This window comes from Haliotis rufescens, unplaced genomic scaffold (genome assembly GCF_023055435.1).
Source record: "Haliotis rufescens isolate VD_foot unplaced genomic scaffold, xgHalRufe1.0.p SCAF_6, whole genome shotgun sequence".
In the NCBI taxonomy this organism is placed as follows: domain Eukaryota; kingdom Metazoa; phylum Mollusca; class Gastropoda; order Lepetellida; family Haliotidae; genus Haliotis; species Haliotis rufescens.
The window spans coordinates 20,695,331-20,707,540 of NW_025964334.1; the positions used below are offsets into that span (position 1 = coordinate 20,695,331).

The 12,210-nt window shown below is 46.4% G+C and overlaps 1 protein-coding gene across 1 annotated transcript in view; it reads left to right on the forward strand.

Annotated features, from left to right (window-relative positions):
- The window catches only part of LOC124151304 (sodium-dependent proline transporter-like), a 41,939-nt gene extending 29,932 nt beyond the window's left edge, over positions 1-12,007 (forward strand). Inside the window, exons 7-13 of the mRNA XM_046523705.2 lie at positions 726-850; positions 2,115-2,227; positions 2,728-2,856; positions 4,168-4,267; positions 5,040-5,140; positions 9,002-9,169; positions 11,855-12,007. Coding sequence (XP_046379661.2) covers positions 726-850; positions 2,115-2,227; positions 2,728-2,856; positions 4,168-4,267; positions 5,040-5,140; positions 9,002-9,169; positions 11,855-11,992 — 874 coding nt within the window. The 3' untranslated portion in view covers positions 11,993-12,007. The remainder of the gene's footprint in view (positions 1-725; positions 851-2,114; positions 2,228-2,727; positions 2,857-4,167; positions 4,268-5,039; positions 5,141-9,001; positions 9,170-11,854) is intronic.
- The last annotated feature ends 203 nt before the right edge of the window (positions 12,008-12,210 follow it).

Below are 12,210 nucleotides of genomic sequence, written 5' to 3' on the forward strand. Positions count from 1 at the left end.
TGTCTGGTCAAGACTCGATTATTTACAGACCGCCGTCATATAGCTGGAGGCCCAGTCGTCTAAGGCGCCGCGATTCGCTGTGCAGAGGTGCGTCCCTTGGGCACGCCAGAAACCTATGATTGTGGGTTCGAATCTCGGTTCGCCCCGATTATGTTTCTAGGTTTGTCAGCACCATACCCGTGCTCGTGGGTTTCACCGAAGTGGTAAACGTCTGAGACTCGCATCACTTGGGGCTTTAATTTCCTCCCACATTAAGCTGACACGCCGTGATATAACTGGAATACTGTTAAAAGCGGCGTTAAACCAAACTCACTCACTCATATAGCTGGAATATTGTTGAGTGCGGCGTTAAACAAGACAAAAACAAAAAACAAACCTCGCATGAGACTAAAGCAATGCTGACATTGTCTAAATTCTCTCTCACTCATCACACAGTGCTTCTCCACATGCAACAGAAAAACGGAATCGACAACGTAAATTGTATGCACAGCGTCAATAGTCTGTCTATGTAATCTCTCAGTCTTATCTTACGAATAATTCTGGGCGGTCGGGTAGCCTAGTGGCTAAAGTGTTCGCTTGTCACGCCGAAGACCCGGGTTCGATTCCCGACATGGGTACAATGTGTGAAGCCCATTTCTGGTGTCCCCCGCCGTGATATTGCTGGAATATTGCTAAAAGCGGCGTAAAACCATACTCATTCATTCACGAATAATTCTGCATTTCAGAGACGCAATAATTGCGACATTCGTCAGCGAAGGAACCAGCATGTTTGGCGGTCTCGTGGTCTTCTCCATCCTGGGGTTTATGTCCAAAAAGACAGGAATTCCTGTGTTAGAGGTCGTCTCCTCAGGTACATGGACATGTTTATCTGGCTGCCATCAAATGTTTTAGCTGTTCCCCCTGACAAGCTTAACAGCTGCTTAAGGCCTCAAATAACATAGCCTGTATACGTGAGCATCACCACATTAATTGTTTCATCAAATGCCTTTGCATGTGTTTGTGACGTGTATCACCTTTTCGCGAACACCTGGTATCATCACTTTTTGATTGTGATTCATAAACATATGCTCATGATATTGTCGGAGTCAAACAATCGAGTCTGTATGTAGCAGAGATTTCTTGTGAATATGGAAGGGTTTTAACGTTTTAATTTTCCCACATGATGAAAAGACAGGTTTTACCATACTCGAACAGTACATTACACATGTAGGCATTGCCTCGTTTTGAATGGATAACCGTGACCCTCACGTGATCAACGAAAGGTCAAGCTGACATGGTGTGCAACAATTTAACACTTTAACACACATGATAAGTACGTCAAACACTTAACGTGATGTGGGCGGAAACGTTGCTATGCATTCTGATTTAATTAGAACTAGATTCTGCATGGCGTTATGTAAACAATATAAAATAGTTTGCACCATCTAGACTTCCTTTGTTTGCCGAGGATGGGCATAGTTTGCATAAAAGATCACTCGAATAGGAACGTTTTGTATTATAGAGATAAACATGATATTTGGCTAGACAGTATAACTACCCGATCAATTATATACCCTATGTCAATAATATTCATCTCATTTAAATCAAATCTTTTACTCCCATTCATTACTCTCTCTCTCTCTCTGTCACGATCTTACAAATCGTCAATATAACATCAGGTCAGGTTAACACTGAAGAAACTTTGACCGCACAATAAAAGGAAGGAAGAGTGAATATTTTCGCCAATCAGATATCAGCTTTCTAAAACAATCCGACCTAGTTGAGTTCTATAAATTGTCATTGAAACGATGCGATACGATTCTAACAAATTAAAATGTGGCTGCCATGGCGCTGATGAACGTACAGTATCCGTGATTCCATAATATAGCGCAATATTAAGATACTTCATTCGGAACTGCCTGATTACGTTCATTTTAGGGATAACAAATCAGATCTGATAAACGTGGCAAGATTCAGAACCGCGCCCATTCACTGATTGCACAGTTTACGTGACGTGACCTCTCATCCAGGTTCTGTCACGTCTTGACAGAAAGAGCTTTGAAATCGGAGAAATATTGAGAAGGCACGAATTCAATCGTTTACTTAAAACTGTCTCTGTCCAAATATCATTCCAGGACCCGGATTAGGCTACGTCACTTACCCAGAAGCCCTCACTCATCTTCCGATCCCCAGGCTGTGGAGCTTCCTGTTCTTCGCCATGCTCGTCTTTGTTGCCATTGACACTATAGTATGTATATCTGGTGTTAGTATGCATCAACAGGTGACTGATTAAACATGAACTGCTGTAAAGTCGAACATGTAAGACCTAACAAAGTCCTAAATTCGGATATTTACACACAGGCACGCACCCACGCACGCGCACACACACACACACACACACATACACACACACGCACGCACACACACACACAAACACATACATTAACACAAACATACACGGTAAGTGACTATTATATCTACAGTTATTCATTAGTCACGAAGGGGGCACGGGTGGCCCAGTCGTCTAAGGCTCCCTTGGACATGCCAGAACCTATGGTCGTGTGTGCACTGTGCTCGTGGGTTTCACCAAAGTGGTAAACATCTGAGACCTGCATCACTTCGGGTTTTCTCCCCACATCAAACTGACACGCCGTGACATAACTGAAATACTGTTCAAAGAGGCGTTAAACCCAATTCACGCACTCACTCATAATTCATGGATGTATATGTAGCGTATTTTCCCTGCAGTTCTCGATGGTAGAGACGTGTATCTCCGCTGTGGTGGACCATTTCCCCTCCTTAATGAGGCGCCGCCTTGCTGTCACAGTCGCCTACTGTTGTCTGTCATACTTCACCGGGCTCGTCTTTACAACACAGGTGAAACAAGCAACGGAACACATGGAAGTCCATGTGAAAAATATCAAGCTGCTGATTTCAACTGATAACAGCCTGATTTGCATGCATTTCATCTTCTGTCAATCAGTTGAAACATGTTTAAATGTCTGTTTCAGGGAGAATGGTACGCCTTTACACTTATATATGTTTCCTTTGCCTTTCTACCTGTATGTTTCGATCCATCTCATCCCACATGTGCTCGATTGGTGAGAGATCAGGGGAGCGAGCCGGCCAGGGGATGACATTCTCATTCCTGAACAAGTCGAGCAATATGAGGCCGGGCGTTGTCATGTTGAAAGGTTATGCCTGGGCCATGACGACGCAAAAACGGTAGAACAACAGGGCCGATGATCTCGTCGCGGTAGCGCTGTCTATTGAGATTTCCCTCTACCACTATCAAACGGGTCCTCTGTCTTGCTGTAATCCCAACCCATACCATAACGCTGCCGCCCCCCGAACTGATCTTCTTCCATGACGCAATAATTGACGTAACGTTCACCTCGACGTCGGTACACTCGAATCCGTCCATCGCTGTGGCTGAGGAGAAAACGAGATTCGTCAGTGAATAGAACTTGTCCCCACTGCATGGCCGTCCAGCGTAGACGCTGTCTGCACTACTGTAGACGTGCTTGACGGTTGTTTCCTGTCAAAATGGGACGTCTGGCGGGTCTTCTGGCGACATTCTCTGCACATCTGACGTACGGTTTGCTTCTTGCAGACACTGTTGCTGTCTGGAATCGATTTCGTAGGTGTGTTGTTCGAATCCAGTTGTCTTGTCGATTATTGGTTACGCGTGGCCTGCCTCTCCGGGGATGGTCTCCGACTGCATTCGTCTGTTGCCAACATTGCCATAAACACCAAGTGGTGTTTTTGTGGTCTTTAAATTTTCTTGCAACATCACGTTGACTCGATCCTGCTTCAAGCATACCAATGGCTCGCAGACGCTCATTTTCGGACAGGCGTGGCATTTCGTAATGTTGAATAATTTCGTAATTTGGTTGCTTTTCTCAGTGGTTGTTGTCAGCACGATGCTAAACAATGCATATGTAATCCCGTTAACGCACATGTTTTTATACCAATTCTTGGGTAGTGAAATGCAAGGGGCTTGCATAAAAGTCACCTTTTGAATGGAATGCATGCTTTTCTGTAGCAGTTGCGTTTTTGTGACTTGATTCCATACATGTACTACAATATTGAAAACAAAACTTTACTTGTTTGAAAAATATTGGTGTTACAGGAACTTTTGATGTTGAGTATATGATTGCTTTACCTTCATGCCGGTATTTGTTTCAGGGAGGAATGTACATGTTTCAACTGGTAGACTGGTACCTTTCCTTCATCTTCCTGTTGAAGGCGGCGTTTCTTGAGTGCGTGGTCATTGCCTGGGTCTACGGTAAAATCACCATTTCTTTGAACAATTGTAGTCGGGTTCGTGCAATGGACTCTGCTTGAACATAGCTTTATTTTCATTATGCTTCTATTGAGGTGAAGGTGAGGTGAGGGGTTTAACGTCACGTCCAAGATTATTGCACTTATATAGCGACATGCATGCACGTGTATGTGTGGCTGCTTGTACTAATCCGGACTAATGCCGATTTATAGTGCTAGCTCACTGAGATACCATGCCGCAGTTTAACATGAATACCCCCCTCAGACACAGTATACTGACTCCGAGCCGACCAGTCCTTGTTTTAGCCCCTTAATGCCGAGCGCCAGACAGGGTAACAACAAGTACCATCTTTTAAAGTCTTTTGGTATGACGCGGCTGGGGATCGAACCCCGGGCCTTCCGCACCCCAGGCGGACGCTCTACCATTAAACCACGGAGGCGGTCTCTTCTATTGAGAGATACCTGCTTAATGCCTTCCATTAATACAATCGTATGTGTATAAGTGTTGACTGTCTAGATATGTTTGATTTGTTTGTTTGTTGTTTAACGCCGCACTCAGTAATATTCCAGCTATATGACGGCGGTCTGCAAATAATCGAGTCTGGACCAGACAATCCTGTGATTGACATCATGAGCATCGATTCACGCAATTAGGATACGATGACATGCATCAACCAAGTCAGCGAGCCTGACCACCCGATCCCGTGTGTCGCCTCTTACGACAAGCATAGAATATGTTTGAATGTGAATTAGTTTTTATTTATATATATATCCAGGCATACGAGAGTTTTGTGCAGACATCAAGATGATGATAGGACGGGAGCCGCCATTTTTTTTCAAGCTCACCTGGTGTTTCATCACTCCCGCCCTACTTCTGGTGAGACACAGATAATGTATGTTGTTTTATGCCGCTGTCAGCAGTGTACCAACTACATCACAGCCGATGCAATTATGTAGAAACAAACACAAATATCATGGCCGATGCAATTCCCTATTTTGACTTTATGTTCCCATGTTCTTTCTGGTAAACGATTGACTTGCCTTTGTATGTATTTGTGGGTGACAGGTGCCACTGGTGGCGTACGATACGTTCACCTGTTCGCTAACACCTGGTATAATCCCTATTTGATAGTAATTCATTAGCACAATGTCGTGCTTGTGATATAGTCGAAATCGTACAATGGACTTTCATTTTAATAGAGATCTTTTATGATTATGGAAATTGTTTTTTCGGGTGCCCCATTCTTAACAGTAGTTGTCTACATCGGTGCTGTACCCCCTCAGGATTATAGAACCAGCTCAGGATTATGGGACCAAGATGGCGGCACATCCGTTTCCGGTCACGTGACCTGCGCAGTGCATGATGGGTACCTGCGCGCGCCTCCAAGAGGGCGGCCCATCCGTGTCCGGGGAGGAGGGGGAAAACCCGGAGAAGCTCCCGTAAAAGGGGGAACAGGATCGACATTGAAAGAAGCGCGTCAAAAATCTTTTGTGGTTGTTGTGGTTGTTGTTGTTCTACACATAGACGTGGTGGTGGTGGTGGTGGTGAAGGGAGGGAGGGAGGGAGGGAGGGTGGGGGGGTGGGTTCACGGTGTGTGGGGGGTTGGAGGGTCGTCAAAGCAAAGGAGGAAAGTTGTCTTTCGGGAGAGATGGGTGGCCCTGAAAAGGGCCGTTGGAAAACAAACTGGAAACTGGAAACGACAGGAAACGGCAGTGCGTTGCGTTTTGGACCAACCAGGAAGCAGCCAATTTCGATCCGGTTCTTCCCCTATAACAAAAACAAGCGTGGATTCGAGTGGGTCAGTGTCACTTGTAAAATTGATGTGATAAAATCAAGAATGGCTGAAACAAAGAAGAGTGGTACGACGACGCGTGGCGAAGATGTGGTGATGGATAGTACAGATACTCGTGGATGTTGGAGTAAGAGTCATGCCGAGGATGCGGTGTCACTGCTCAGTCAAACGCCATCGCAATATTATCTACGCTTTGAAAGAAGGCTCGCTTCGTTTGAGGCGTGGCCCACGCAAATGTATCAGACTGCTGAAGAGATGGCCCATGCGGGCTTTGTCTACACTCAGGGTGCCGATGGTGTGTGCTGTTTCCAATGTGGGGTGCGGCTGAGACAATGGGCACCCCACGACAATCCTTGGGCGGCACATCACAAGTGGTCCCCAGACTGCGATTACCTCAAGCTAACCGGTCTGGTGAAACACCAGAAGCAGCTACAACTACACTATCTCTGCGAAGAGAAACAGAGGTACACGAATGACGTAGCACAGCCGGCTGCCTAGGAGAACGTTTCCCGTGTCCTGCGTTCCCGTTCAAGTTCCCGTTCAAGTTCCTGTTAAAATGTTTTTCTTTTCTTCGTTGGACCCACAAGTGGACAGCAGCAGAAAAGTTTTTCTTCCCCAAAACGGCCCTTTTCAGGGCCACCCATCTCACCCAAAAGACAATTTTCATCCTTTGCTTTGCCAACCCCAACCCCTCCAAAACAAAGAACCCACACCCTCCCCTAGACCTCTTGGAAGCACACGTCTAAAAATAAAAATAAATAGATATAAATAGATATAGATCAATAGATCAATAGAGACACGTAGTACACCACGTCAAACATCACGTGTGCATGAAAACACGCGTCACAGTACGCCTGTCGACCTACACGAGTGTCAACACCTCGGTATCCTTAAATAATAATAATAATAATAATAATAATAATAATTTGAAAACACACACACAGGGCACGACGTTTGCATGACAACACATAAAGTACATGACGTTCACATCGCGACACGAAGTCCATGACGTGTGCAAACGTCACGCAGGTGTATCGATCTTTCTCTATTCATCTCAATACTACATCCATGGTTGTAGTCGCACACACACACACACACACACACACACACACACAGGACACCACGTTTTGCCTGACAACACGCTATTCTATACATCAACGTCAACGTCTGTTTGAAGACATACACACTCACACACATACAAACATGACATTCCGATTGGCATGGGGGGATGACACAACGTACATCACGTAGGCATTCCCACGTTCATGTCTACCTATGAAGGTCCACCTTCCTTTAGCATTCAGACGACCGTCTACCTAAAAAATACCAAGGCTACCCAAGAAGAAAAAACCGGATCGAAATCGGACCAATCCGAAGCCTGGGTTGTCGACCAATCAGAAGCGGCGCTCGGACCAGGCGGGGCTCTGATTGGCCGAACCGGGGTTGTGCTTTCTCTCCGATGGTAAAATCCATTTCCTATGGAAAAGAAACACAAGGGTCGGTCCGTTTTGGAAAACCGAGGTGCTGACCAGGCACCGGAACGAGCCAATCGGAGCTGCTGCCTGGCGAACCAATCAGGTAGCAGGGTGTCAGTGCCTCTCCTATAAAACAAGAGTGAATTCGAGTGGGTCAGTGTCACTTGTAAAATTGATTCATCATCATGAGCAACAACAACAGCAACAACACCAGCAACAACATCAAGTCTGAAAACTGGGATCTAGAGATCGCCAGAGTGACGCAACCTTTGCCAGGGTGGAAAGAAGCATCACCACCACCACCACCATGGTCTCCACCGTGGCAATGCAATAGATGTCAAGGGGGTCTGCCCGTGTAGCTCTTGGTACAAAGGTATGGGATGGCACTTTCAAGTGTGTGTACTGCGACACCGTCCTGAAGGACACCTACGTGCGTCGGTTAACGCACACCAGTAGGTGTCCTGTCAGGAGACAAATGAAAGTCCACCCGTGCCTTTGCACCATGGCGTGCACCTGCATGTAAACATCAAAACGGCCTTTTTCAGGGCCACCCATCTCTCCCGAAAGACAACTTTCCTCCTTTGCTTTGACGACCCTCCAACCCCCCACACACCGTGAACCCACCCACCCCCCACCCCCACCACCCACCTCCCTCCCTTGACCACCACCACCACCACGTCTATGTGTAGAACAACAACAACAACAACAACAACCACAAAAGATTTTTGACGCGCTTCTTTCAATGTCGATCCTGTTCCCCTTTTTACGGGCGCTTCTGCGGGTTTTCCCCCTCCTCCCCGGACACGGAGGTGCCGCCCTCTTGAATGCGTACGCCACCGGACACGGATGCGGCGCCATCTTGAATGCGCACGCCATCGGAAACGGATGGGCCGCCCTCTTGGAGGCGCGCGCAGGTACCCATCATGCACTGCGCAGGTCACGTGACCGGAAACGGATGTGCTGCCATCTTGGTCCCATAATCCTGAGCTGGTACCATAATCCTGAGGGGGTACAGCACCGATGTGTACTCTTAACATTTGCGAAAAGTTGTGTTAAACCCACTCACTTTTCTCACACACAGTTTTGAAAACACACGGATCAGCTTGTATCCATGTCCATTTATGAAACGTATCCCTTCAACATAAATTCAAAATAGTACCGTACAGGGGTGGCCCAGTCATCTAAGGCGCCGAAATTCGCTGTGCAGAGTTGCTTCCCTTGGGCACCCTAGTAACCTATGATCGTCGGTTCGAATCCCGGTTCGCCTCGATTATGTTTCTAGGTTTGTCAGCACCATACCCGTGCTCGTGGGTTTCGTGGTTAACGTCTGAGACCTGCATCACTTCGGGCTTTCCTCCCACATTAAGCTTACACGCCGTGATATAACTGGAATACTGTTAAAAGCGGTGTTAAACCCAACGCACTTACTCAAAATAGCACAATGACATACATATAACGATATCTTCCTAGACCGCCTTCATATTCATCCTCACGACGTACAAGCCACCGACCTATGGGAAGTACAAGTACCCGGAATACGCCACTACCATTGGTTGGTTCCTGACAGCCATTCCCGTCATCCCCTTCGTTGTCATGGCAATAAAGGCATTGAGCGAGGCTAAGGGAACGTTTTTACAGGTTTGTAACAAAGATGTAAGGGTAACCAATGTAATACATTGAATACATTCAACTGAGACTCGTATGCCACCTCCACTAAGCACTTCAACCACCAATAGGTTATATATAGTATTAAGATGATGAGGACATGGGTGATCTGCAGAGTTGCGTCCCTTGGGCACGCCAGTAACTTATGACTGGGGGTTCGAATCCCGGTTCGCCCCGATTATGTTTCTAGGTTTGTCAGCACCATACCCGTGCTCGTGGGTTTCACCGAAGTGGTAAACGTGTGAGACCTGCATCACTTCGGGCTTTCCTCCCACATTGAGCTGACACGCCTTGATATAACTGGAACACTGTTCAAAGTGGTGTTCAACCCAAGTCACTCACTCACTCACTCACTCACTCACTCACACAGTGATCTAAGTGCAAACGACTTTCCTTAGTCTATGTTAATGAACCGCGCAAAGATCGCTTTGTGGAGCGCGGCTCAATAGGCAGACATACATTATATACACTGGTAACAATAAAACATGTGCGAGCCATTATTCAGAAACATTTAATGGCTGAAATATTGCCACCACGATGTCAATTATTACACACCCATGTTCTGTCGAAACATTCCGATCGTTGAGGGAGGTGAGGTGCAATGGGGTTTAACCCCCTAGATGCCATTTGGCACAGCGATAGTACACAGGCTATTTTTATGTGGCAGCCAGAGGGTTAAGTGAGTTGAGTTCAACGTCCGGTTATATAACGGCGTGTCAGCTTGATGTGGGAGGAGGAGACCCACAGTGCTCACTGCTGACAGACCAAGATTATTGCACTTACACTCTTCAAAAAAGGAAACGCACATGTAGATTTTAAGTAAATTTATTGTACCTAATAAAGTCGATACATTTAATTTATTATCATAAATACAAATATGAAATTTTGGAACTCGATAATCACATGTTGTCGTTGTAAAAAGGCATTGAAAACTGTTCATTGTCATGTCACAGAAGGCAACAAGGTTGCGCTGAACTCAGCATCTCGTGTGACCGCCCCGGGCAGCAATCACGGCTCTGCATCTCCTCGGCACTGACTGGATAAGTGAATGAATTCTGTCCTGCGGAATTCTGCGCCATTCTGCTTGTAACGCGTTGGCCAGTTGTGGGAGTGTCTGCGGCGTGTTCTGACGTTGACGTACACGTCGATCGAGTTTATCTCTGAGATGTTCGATTGGGTTGAGATCTGGAGATCTCGACGGTCAGGACAAGTCGTTGATGTTGGTATTATGAAGGTTGTCTACCGTGACACGAGCTGTGTGCGGTAGAGTGTTGTCCTGTTGAAACAGCACCCTCTGGCGGTCAATGATTGGAAGAAGGTGAGGTTGAAGAATGTGATTCATGTAGCGATTTGCTGTCAAATTTCCCTGAACCACAACCAAGTCAGATCTCGTGGTGTAGGATATGACCACCATGACACTACCGCCACCGAATTTGTCGAATTCACGTACACAATGTTGGGCAAAATGCTCATTTCGACAACGATAAACACGTTGTCTTCCATCTCGCCGGTGAAGAAGAAATCGTGATTCATCGCTAAACCACACGCTTCTCCAGTTTCTCAAATTCCAAGGCTGTGGCATTGCGATCACGTAGGTGGAACAGTCGAATGTAGAGATCCTGTGCAGGGGTGGTAACACTTGGTCTGCAATGGAATTGAACTGTGTGTATCGGTCACAAAGGCGGCAAATGGTGCTGTGGTGGGCGTTGAAGTGGCGTGCAACAGAAGACTACGATTCCCCTCTTTGGATACGCCCTATGGCGATGTCCCGATCGGCAGCGCTAAGTCTCGGCATTTTCGAACTTGAAAAATGTTGACAATTGAATGACAAATCATTAGCTTATGTTTGCCTTTTTATAATCACTACCACGAGTTACGAATGTCATAACTTGCACATGCATTTTGCTTTACTGCTTTCCTCCATGACATTTTTTAACACTTGTGAAAACAATGCCTTTTAAGAAATTGCAAATCGACAATGACTGCGTTTTGACGCACCGTTTCTCGAATATCAGGTCACTAACATTTTTCAATAACATATATCCGATTTAAATACCGGACTTTTTGTGTAGTCAGGTTTAGTGAACTACATACTACCTGTGCGTTTCTTTTTTGTAGAGTGTATATAGCGACGTGCATGGACGTGTGTGTGACTGCTTGTACTCGTCCGAACTGAAGCTGATGTTATAGTGCTAGCCCACTGAGACGCTATGCCGCAGTTTAACATGAACACCCCACTCAGGCACAGTATACCGACTCCGAGTCGACCAGTCCTTGTTTTAGCCCCTTTATGCCGTGCGCCAAGCAGGGTATCAACAAGTACCATCTTTTGACGTCTTTTGGTATGACGCGGTCGGAGATCGAACCTCGAACATTCCGCTCTCCGGGTGGACGCTCCACCACTAAACCACGGAGGCGGTCGAAATGGGGGTTAACGTGCGTTTATGACTGTTGTACTTGTATAGCAACGTGCATGCGTGTGCGTGTGTGTGTGTGTGTGTTTGGCTGCCTGTACTCGTCCAGACTGGTGCCAGCTTCTATAGTGCCAGCCCACTGAGATACCACAGTTTTAACATGAATATCCCACTCAGACAAAAGGTAATGACTCCGATCCGACAAGACTCTCCCTAACATAAATACTGTCCTTCCTATTTCTAGCGCTTACGTGCGTCCCTAACCCCCGAGGCCGCCTGGTGTCCCTCGGAGAGAACCCAAAGAGAGTTGTTCTTGGCGAAGAGGCTGGTGGAAAAAGAAGGACGGGGACAAGCATCCGAAGAAGGCGAGACCAGTGTATGAATTATTCGTCGCCACCCTTTTCGTCAACCCGTCCGGAAATGGTTTTGGAGCAAAGGTGTTGAATGCATTTTTGACCGACTCTTGAGGACTGTGTGCTGTGCAGAGTGGGTTTCAATCCTGGTTCGCCCCGATTATGTAAAACCAAAGTCTCTCAAACTATTCTGATAGCATATACGGTATGTCTTCCGTTGTTCCTTATTCGTGGGAACCAAGCACGC